General features: G+C 61.7%; 1 gene segment (V, D, J or C); it reads left to right on the top strand.

Annotated features, from left to right (window-relative positions):
• The first annotated feature begins 2,401 nt into the window (after positions 1-2,401).
• On the top strand, positions 2,402-4,301 carry LOC103016505 (Ig alpha-1 chain C region-like). The segment is given in 4 exon segments: positions 2,402-2,710; positions 2,880-3,179; positions 3,373-3,717; positions 3,885-4,301. Coding segments are annotated over 4 exon segments (1,212 nt in total).
• Positions 4,302-10,428: the final 6,127 nt, after the last annotated feature.

Here is a 10,428-nt window from a genome sequence, read left to right as displayed (position 1 = left end):
GCTGAGCTGAGCTGAACTGGGTTGAGCTGGGCTGAGCTGGGTTGAGCTGAGCTGAGCTGAGCTGGGCTGAGCTGGGTTGAGCTGAGCTGAGCTGAGCTGGGCTGAGCTGGGTTGAGCTGAACTGAGCTGAGCTGAGCTGGGTTGAGCTGGGTTGAGCTCGGCTGAGCTGGGCTGAACTGGGTTGAGCTGGGCTGAGCTGGGCTAAACTGGTTTGAGCTGGGTTGAGCTGGGTTGAACTGGGCTGAGCTGAGCTGGGCTGAGCTGAGCTGGGCTGAACTGGGTTAAGCTGGGCTGAGCTGGGCTAAACTGGGTTGAGCTGGGCTGAGCTGGGCTGAACTGGGTTGAGCTGGGCTGAGCTGGGCTAAACTAGGTTGAGCTGGGCTGAGCTGGGCTGAGCTGCGTTGAGCTGAGCTGAGCTGAGCTGGGCTGAGCTGGGTTGAGCTGAGCTGAGCTGAGCTGGGCTGAGCTGGGTTGAGCTGAACTGAGCTGAGCTGAGCTGGGTTGAGCTGGGCTGAGCTGGGCTGAGCTGGGCTGAGCTGAGCTAAACTGGGTTGAGCTGGGTTGAGCTGGGCTGAGCTGGGCTGAACTGGGTTGAGCTGGGCTGAACTGGGCTAAACTGGGTTGAGCTGGGCTGAGCTGAGCTGAGCTGGGCTGAGCTGGGCTGAGCTGGGCTGAGCTGAACTGAGCTGCGCTGAGCTGGGTTGAGCTGGGTTGAGCTGAGCTGAACTGGGTTGAGCTGGGCTGAACTGGGTTGAGCTGAGCTGAGCTGAGCTGGGCTGAGCTGGGGTGAGCTGAGCTGGGTGGAGCTGGGCTGAGCTGGGCTGAACTGGGTTGAGCTGAGCTGAGCTGAGCTGAGCTGAGCTGGGCTGAGCTGGGCTGAGCTGAGCTGAACTGAACTGAGCTGGGTTGAACTGGATTGAGCTGGGCTGAGCTGGGCTGAACTGGGTTGAGCTGGGCTGAACTGGGTTGAGTTGAGCTGAGCTGGGCTGAGCTGAGCTGGGCTGAGCTGAGCTGGGTTGAACTGGATTGAGCTGGGCTGAGCTGGGCTGAACTGGGTTGAGCTGGGCTGAACTGGGTTGAGCTGAGCTGAACTGGGCTGAATTGGCCTGAGCTGGGCTGGGCTTAACTGTGCTGAAATGGGCTGAACTGGCCTGAGCTGGGCTGAGCTGAGCTGAACTGGGTTGAGCTGAGCTGGGCTGAGCTGAGCTGGGTTGAACTGGATTGAGCTGGGCTGAGCTGGGCTGAACTGGGTTGAGCTGGGCTGAACTGGGTTGAGCTGAGCTGAACTGGGCTGAATTGGCCTGAGCTGGGCTGGGCTTAACTGTGCTGAAATGGGCTGAACTGGCCTGAGCTGGGCTGAGCTGAGCTGAACTGGGTTGAGCTGAGCTGGGCTGAGCTGGGCTGAGCTGAGCTGAGCTGAACTGAGCTGGGTTGAACTGGATTGAGCTGGGCTGAACTGGGTTGAGCTGAGCTGAACTGGGCTGAATTGGCCTGAGCTGGGCTGGGCTTAGCTGTGCTGAAATGGGCTGAACTGGCCTGAGCTGGGTTGAGCTGAGCTGAACTGGGTTGAGCTGAGCTGAGCTGGGCTGAGCTGAGCTGAGCTGGGCTGAGCTGGGCTGAGCTGGGTTGAGCTGAGCTGAGCTGGGCTGAACTGGGCTGAGCTGGGCTGAACTGGATTGAGCTGAGCTGGGCTGAGCTGAGTTGAGCTGGGCTGAGCTGAGCTGAGCTGGGCTTAGCTGGGTTGAGCTGGGCTGAGCTGGGCTGAGCTGGGCTGAACTGGGCTGAACTGGCCTGAGGTGGATGGGCTGAGCTGGGCTGAACTGGGCTGAGCTAGGCTGGTCTGAGCTGGGCTGGGCTGAACTGGGTTGAGATGGTTTGAACTGAGTTGAGCTGGGCCGAGCTCGGCTGAACTAGGCTGAGCTGGGTTGACATGAGCTGAGCTGGGCTGAGCTGGGCTGAGCTGGGCTGAGCTGGGCTGGGCTGGGCTGAACTGGGGTGGACTGGGCTAGTGCCTGAGGTGAACAGGAGACAGTGGGTTGAGCATGGATCATACCCAGAGCCCTGGTTTCCAGCCAGACAGCCCCCCATGTTTCTTGGGGGCACACAAGGGCCGTGCAGCCTCAGGGTGCAACTGTGATGTTCCCCGCTCCCGTCACCAGTTGACCGGAAGGGAACTGTGAAAGGACCAGGGCAGACCATGCCCTCTGTAGCCCAGCTGTCCAGGGGGCAGCCCAGAAGGACTGATTTGGAACTGGGCCTCCAGCCTCAAGATACCCACAGTCCATGGGAGTCAGCTGCTAGTTTAGGAGGATGGGGGGGGGGCGGCTTTGTAGGGGGAGGTGGTTGGACTGGGACTTTTACCCAGGAAGTGGGAGGGGTGACATAGAAGTCTCAGGCCCCCTCTGCTCCCCAGCTTGAGCCCCAGGACAAACAAACTGGCCCCCATGCAGACTCAGCTTCAAGCCCAGGCTGCTCTGGCTTTTCTCTGCCCTCTCCCTGGGCCCATTTCTCACGATACCGCACACGCTGGGGAAGGGCATGACCGCGCCCATTGCACAGAGGGCAGCTGAGGCTCCGACAGCACCCGCAGACTCAGCTGGCCGGTGGGGGAGCCGCGTGCAACAGCCAGGGCCCACGTCTGAGGAGCGCGTGTGGCCCACGTGCTCAGAGCCCCAAGGAGCGCGTTCAGAAATGGCTCAGCTGAACTCAGGTGACCGCTGCTGGCCCCGGGTGCACCGCGTACAAGCTGCGCGACCTCGGGGCAGTCACTAACTCTCTGTGTGTAAAGGAAAGGCGGGCATCGTCCTGCCCTCATGGGGCTGTGTCGGGCGTCTGGTCAGCGCGAAGGCTGCCATCTCACAGCACACCTTGTGTTTCAGTGACTGAAACCAGCCCCAGACTCTTCCCACTGAGCCTCAGGAGTGCCAACTCAGACGGGCAGGTGGTCATCGCCTGCCTGGTCCAGGGCTTCTTCCCGTCAGAGCCACTGAAGGTCACCTGGAGCCAGAGCGGCAGGGACGTGTCCATCAGGAACTTCCCCCCTGCTCAGGCTGGGGGCCTGTACACCATGAGCAGCCAGCTGACCGTGCCGGCCGACCAGTGCCCAGACAGCAAGTCTGTGAAATGCCAAGTGCAGCACCTCTCCAAACCCAGCCAGGCCGTGGACGTGTCCTGCAAAGGTCAGAGGGCGGGCTGGGGCGGGGCCCCCATGGTGCCCCCCTGACCCAGCTCCCTGACTGCATCCCTGGGGGCACTCCCCTCAGACAGAGGTGGCTGAGTGCCCGGCGGGTGGCCAAGAGGGGCCTGGGCTGGGGCTGGAGGCCAGGGAGGCGGGCGGAGGGGCTCGCTGACCTGCTCTGGCTTCCCTTTCAGCTCCAGTTACGCCGCATCCACTTATGTCGTGTCCAGTTGTGTGCAAGGTCAGCCTGTCCCTGCACCCACCGGCCCTTGAGGACCTGCTCCTGGGCTCCAATGCCAGCCTCACGTGTACGCTGAGTGGCCTGAGAGACCCCAAGGACGCCACCTTCACCTGGAACCCGACAGGTGGGAAGAATGCCATCCAGGAGCTGCACAAGCCTGACCTCTGCGGCTGCTTCAGCGTGTCCAGTGTCCTGCCGCGCTGCACCGATCCCTGGAAAAACGGACAGTCCTTCTCCTGCACTGCCACCCACCCCGAGTCCAAGAACCCGCTAACCGCCACCATCAAGAAACCCTCAGGTGGGCCCTGACCCGCGAGTGGGCGGCTGGGCACTCCACGGTGCACGAGGTGCACTCCTGAGCCCACCCCGCCCTCCAGCTCCCACCCACCCCCACACGGGGTGCCCAGGGGGCAGGGGGCACCTTCTTCCCTGCCCAGACCCCTGACCCTGCTCTCTGCCCTCCAGGGAACACGTTCCGGCCACAGGTCCACCTGCTGCCGCCGCCGTCGGAGGAGCTGGCCCTCAACGAGCTGGTGACACTGACGTGCCTGGTGCGAGGTTTCAGCCCCAAGGATGTGCTGGTGCGGTGGCTGCAGGGGAACCAGGAGCTGCCCCGCGAGAAGTACCTGACCTGGAGCTCCCTGCCCGAGCACAGCCAGAGCGTCCCCACCTTCGCCGTGACCAGCGTGCTGCGCGTGGACGCCGAGGCCTGGAAGCAGGGGGAGTCCTTCTCCTGCATGGTGGGCCACGAGGCCCTGCCCCTGGCCTTCACCCAGAAGACCATCGACCGCCTGGCGGGTAAACCCACCCACGTGAACGTGTCCGTGGTCATGTCGGAGGTGGACGGCGTCTGCTACTGAGCCGTGCCCCCGCCCCACCCGCCCCTTGAATAAACTCCATGCTCGCCTGAAGCAGCTCTGCGCTTCCCTCCGGCTGCCTATCTGTCCGTGCTCGGGGTCTGCACACACCAGGAGGGGGCAGGACCCAGGAGGAAAGAGCAGCCACTGCCCCGACTTTCTCTAGGCCTTGGTTTCCCCTCAGCCTGACACTGGACGTGCGTTCATGGCCGTGCACGAGTGTGAGCACAGGCGTGAGGGTCGAACTGGGCCTGAGATTTGCGAGGCACGCACAGCCTCATGGGTCCTGAGAACGGTGGCCCCACGAAAGTTCCCAGGGGCAGGTGACTTGGTCACTTGTATTTCAGGAAACTGCCTCTAGGGGCAGCCGGGAGGCATGAGCGAGGCAGAGGGGAGCCTGGCGGCCAGAGAAGAGGCTGTTGCCACCATGCAGAGGGGGGCTCACAGGAGGAGCGGCGAGGGAAGAGGGTTGGATTCCAGGGGCCCTCTGTGGGCGCAGCGCACAGAAGGTCAGGACGGCCCCACTGACCGCACGGAAAGGGGGCCACCCCGCCTGGGTACAGCCTTCCCCACCCCACATCCCACTGCTCTGCACGTGTACACAGGGGCGCACACACACATGCACACGTACTCTCATATGTGTTCATGGTCGCACGCGTGCGCGCATACACACACACACACACACACACACACACACACACACACACACACACGTCTGAGCCCTGCAGGTGCAGGAAGTTGACAGCCCAGAACCAGCTCCAGGAAGGCAAGAGCAGTCCCCGCCCAAGCCCCCAGAGGGTTTTCCCCAGGCCCAGACCTGCTGCCCCAGGTCCCTCCAGACCTCAGGCCTCCCTGTGTACCCAGCTGGGCACAGTTCAGGGATCGATTGGAGAGACCCCTCTCAGGCATCACCTGCTCCCCACTTGGTCCCCAAATCCAAGTCTCCCATGCATTCCTGAGCCCCAAACCATAGATGGGGTGGGGGGCAGGGGTGGTGAGGGGTCAGAAGACACAGCTCTCACCCAGGGCCCCTAGACAGCTTCTGCTTGGAGCTCCTGGCAGGAGGGAAGTTCAGGGAGACCGAACCTAGAAGGACAGTCCCATGACCACCGTGGGACACCTGCACCAGGGCTCCCACAAGGGGGCAGCGGGGCCCCTGCTCTTGTTTAGACACCTGCTGGGCCTTCCCAGGGGACCTAGCTTTCTGGCTGCCTCTCTCTGCTTCCAGGGCCAAGGTGGGGTGGGGACCCCTGCCCACCCGAGCCACTGCTCCCCTCTCAAGGGTCCAGTCACCAAAGGGCAATGGGGGGAGCAATGGATTAATTGGGGAAGTGCTGCCACAGAGAAGGTGGTTCAGCCACCAAGGGACCAGGACCTGCCCTCAGGAGGAGCTTTCTAAAGAGATGGGGAGGAGGAAGAGACAGTAGATGAGGGTAGAGCCAGCAGACGGACAGCACAGACAGGTGGATGGGTCACAGGACATATGATGGATGGAAAGATGGACAGACAGGTGGATGGATGGGTGGATGGACGGATGGATGGATGGATGGATGGATGAACGGATGGTCGAAGAGACAGATGGATGAACAGATGGACAGATGGAAGGACAGAGAAGTGGATGGATGGACAGATGGACAGATGGGGGTGGATGGATGAATGAATGGATGGATGGGTGAGTGGACAGGTGGATGGATGAATGAGCAGATGCACGGATGGATAGATGGGTAGGTAATTGAATCGTTACATGGATGGATGGATGGACGAATGGATGAATGATTGGATGTGTCAGCATATAACAAGCTGGTCCAAATCCCACTGAACATGGGAGGTCTATGCCCTGGGACCCTGGAGACAGCAAGGTTGCCTGTGCTGGTGGCTCTCACCTGGGCCTTTCTCGTGCTCCTCGTAGCTTATCAGCCACTTCCTGGGACAGCAACAGAGCCCCTTGGTCTTGTCCATCTGGCCCTTGGCACAATGAACCACAGACCCAGATCTTTGTCTCGACCTGGAGCACCCTGAGGGTGGGCATGTCTGATCTTCTCTGGTCCCATCAGGGGCCCAGGCCAAGAAGGTCCAACAGCAAGGGCTTGCTAAGGGCTTGCTGAGTGCACAAGTAGGGCTGGGATCCAGGAGGCCTGGGGCTTGAGTTCTCCTTGGCGCAGCAGAGACAGTGCCCACCCTCCTGCCCTGCCATGTCTCTCTCTCTCTGAGGTGCCCTGAGACCCCCAGAGATAGGAGTCCTGAGGGTGCCTCAAGAGCTGCAAGGTCCAGCCCCTTCCCTGGGCACCTGCTCTCTCGCCCTCCAGGAGGCAGCCTCAGACCTGAGACAGGGCACCCACACTGCCAGCGTCCCCACCCTGAGAGCTCCGGGTGGGGAGGGCACTGGCTCGGCCCCCACTCACGCAGACCCGGGCCTGGCAGACCCTCCGTGTCTTACAGATCACCAGGACCCGCTGCCCTGGCTGGTGCTGGACATGCTGCGGGAGGGCCCCGAGGAGGACAGCCTGGAAGCCAGCCTGTGGCCCACCACCATTACCCTGCTCACCCTCTTCCTGCTGAGCCTCTTCTACAGCACGGCGCTGACCATGACGAGCATCCGGGGCCCGCCTGACAGCCGAGAGGGCCCCCAGTACTGAGCAGGAGCCAGCCAGGCACAGGTGGGAGGCGAGGGGGCCGAGCAGTTGGCTGAGGGGGGCAGGAGTGCCCGGCTCCAACAGAGCTCCCCTGTCCCTCCTGATGGGGGTCTGGCCTACAGAGAGGCGGTCCCCCCACAGACACTGAGGACTTGGCAGGCCTGGGGGCAGAGCACGGATGTGGCCCAGCAGTGTCAGGGCATCAGATTCCCTGGGTGCGGCTGCCACTGGATTCCATCCAGTCTGTGGGAGCCAGGCCATGGTGGGAAAGGAGCACTGGCAAGGACTCTACCCGCCTCTGGAGTTCCCCCAGGCCCGGACACCTCTTGTGTTTGCAGGGAGGGAACTTGAGGAGCCTCCTGAGAGCCCAGCTGGACACCAGAACTCAGCACTGCTCAGAAGCCATGCGCGCACCCACAAAGGCCTTCCTGGTGCAATAAATGATCCCAAAGGCAGAAGTTCTCAAACTCTGAATGAGGGGAAGGGGAGGAGAGGGGCAGAGGCTCTGGAGACAAGGATGCCTGCCCCATGGCCCAAGGCAGGGTCTCAGGGGAATGGATGGGGTCCCCTTGCCTAGAACTCATCAGCTGCTCCTGTGGTCTTGCAGGCTCAAGGCAAGAGCCGGGCTTCACAAAAGAGAATACAAAGCAAGACCTCTCACAATAACTACACCCATATCCCTGATCCAGATCACTGAGTCCTGGTCCTGATCACTGAGTCCTGGTCCTGATCACTGGGCCCTGGTCCTGATCACTGAGCCCTGGTCCTGATCACTGATCCCTGATCCTGATCACTGGGCCCTGGTCCTGATCACTGGGCCCTGGTCCTGATCACTGAGTCCCAGTCCTGATCACTGATCCCCGGTCCTGATCACTGGGCCCCGGTCCTGATCACTGGGCCCTGCTCCTGATCACTGGGCCCTGGTCCTGATCACTGGGCCCTGGTCCTGAGCACTGGGCCCTGATCCTGATCACTGATCCCTGGGCCTGATCACTGAGTCCTGGTCCTGGCCACTGATCCCCAGTCCTGATCACTGAGTCCCAGTCCTGATCACTGATCCCCGGTCCTGATCACTGGGCCCTGGTCCTGATCACTGGGCCCTGCTCCTGATCACTGGGCCCTGGTCCTGATCACTGATCCCTGGTCCTGATCACTGAGCCCTGGTCCTGAGCACTGGGCCCTGATAATGATCACTGATCCCTGGTCCTGATCACTGGGCCCTGATCCTGATCACTGATCTCCGGTCCTGATCACTGATCTCCGGTCCTGATCACTGATCCCTGGTCCTGATCACTGTTCCCTGGTCCTGATCACCGAGCCCTGGTCCTGATCACCGGGCCCTGGTCCTGATCACTGGGCCCTGGTCCTGATCACTGGGCCCTGGTCCTGATCACTGAGTCTCAGTCCTGATCACTGATCCCCGGTCCTGATCACTGGGCCCCGGTCCTGATCACTGGGCCCTGCTCCTGATCACTGGGCCCTGGTCCTGATCACTGAGCCCTGGTCCTGAGCACTGGGCCCTGATCCTGATCACTGATCCCTGGTCCTGATCACTGAGTCCTGGTCCTGGCCACTGATCCCCAGTCCTGATCACTGAGTCCCAGTCCTGATCACTGATCCCCGGTCCTGATCACTGGGCCCTGGTCCTGATCACTGGGCCCTGCTCCTGATCACTGGGCCTTGGTCCTGATCACTGAGCCCTGGTCCTGATCACTGGGCCCTGGTCCTATTCACTGGGCCCTGGTCCTGATCACTGATCCCTGGTCCTGATCACTGGGCCCTGGTCCTGATCACTGGGGCCTGGTCCTGATCACTGATCCCTGGTCCTGATCACTGAGCCCTGGTCCTGATCACTGGGCCCTGGTCCTGATCACTGATCCCTGGTCCTGATCACTGGGCCCTGGTCCTGATCACTGATCTCCGGTCCTGATCACTGATCTCCGGTCCTGATCACTGATCCCCGGTCCTGATCACTGTTCCCTGGTCCTGATCACCGAGCCCTGGTCCTGATCACCGGGCCCTGGTCCTGATCACTGGGCCCTGGTCCTGATCAATGGGCCCTGATCCTGATCACTGATCCCTGGTCCTGATCACTGAGTCCTGGTCCTGGTCACAGATGCCCGGTCCTGAACACTGAGTCCCAGTCCTGATCACTGATCCCCAGTCCTGATCACTGGGCTCTGCTCCTGATCACTGGGCCCTGGTCCTGATCACTGAGCCCTGGTCCTGATCACTGATCCCTGGTGTTGATCACTGGGCCCTGCTCCTGATCACTGGGCCCTGGTCCTGATCACTGATCCCTGGTCCTGATCACTGAGCCCTGGTCCTGATCACTGGGCCCTGGTCCTGATCACTGGGCCCTGCTCCTGATCACTGGGCCCTGGTCCTGATCACTGAGCCCTGGTCCTGATCACTGGGCCCTGATCCTGATCACTGATCCCTGGTCCTGTTCACTGAGTCCTGGTCCTGGCCACTGATCCCCGGTCCTGATCACTGAGTCCCAGTCCTGACCACTGATCCCTGGTCCTGATCACTGGGCCCTGGTCCTGATCACTGGGCCCTGGTCCTGATCACTGATCCCTGGTCCTGATCACTGAGCCTTGGTCCTGATCACTGGGCCCTGCTCCTGATCACTGGGCCCTGGTCCTGATCACTGAGCCCTGGTCCTGAGCACTGGGCCCTGATAATGATCACTGATCCCTGGTCCTGATCACCGATCCCTGGTCCTGATCACTGAGACCTGGTCCTGATCACTGGGCCCTGGTCCTGATCACTGATCCCTGGTGTTGATCACTGGGCCCTGGTCCTGATCACTGGGCCCTGGTCCTGATCTCTGAGCCCTGGTCCTGATCACTGAGCCCTGGTCCTGATCACTGGGCCCTGGTCCTATTCACTGGGCCCTGGTCCTGATCACTGATCCCTGGTCCTGATCACTGAGCCCTGGTCCTGATCACTGATCCCTGGTCCTGATCACTGATCCCTGGTCCTGATCACTGGGCCCTGGTCCTGATCACTGAGCCCTGGTCCTGATCACTGGGCCCTGGTCCTGATCACTGAGCCCTGGTCCTGATCACTGGGCCCTGGTCCTGATCACTGAGCCCTGAGCCCTGGTCCTGATCAATGGGCCCTGGTCCTGATCACTGGGCCCTGGTCCTGATCACTGAGCCCTGGTCCTGATCACTGGGCCCTGGTCCTGATCACTGATCCCTGGTCCTGATCACTAGGCCCTGGTCCTGATCACTGGGCCCTGGTCCTGATCACTGAGCCCTGGTCCTGATCACTGGGCCCTGGTCCTAATCACTGATCCCTGGTCCTGATCACTGGGCCCTGGTCCTGATCACTGGGCCCTGGTCCTGATCACTGATCCCTGGTCCTGATCACTGATCCCTGGTTCTGATCACTGGGCCCTGGTCCTGATCACTGAGCCCTGGTCCTGATCACTGGGCCCTGGTCCTGATCACTGAGCCCTGGTCCTGATCACTGGGCCCTGGTCCTGATCACTGAGCCCTGAGCCCTGGT

Source organism: Balaenoptera acutorostrata, chromosome 3 (assembly GCF_949987535.1).
Source record: "Balaenoptera acutorostrata chromosome 3, mBalAcu1.1, whole genome shotgun sequence".
Classification (NCBI taxonomy): Eukaryota; Metazoa; Chordata; class Mammalia; order Artiodactyla; family Balaenopteridae; genus Balaenoptera; species Balaenoptera acutorostrata.
The sequence above is the reverse complement of the archived record's forward strand: the minus strand, read 5'-3'. Positions and strand labels throughout refer to the sequence as shown.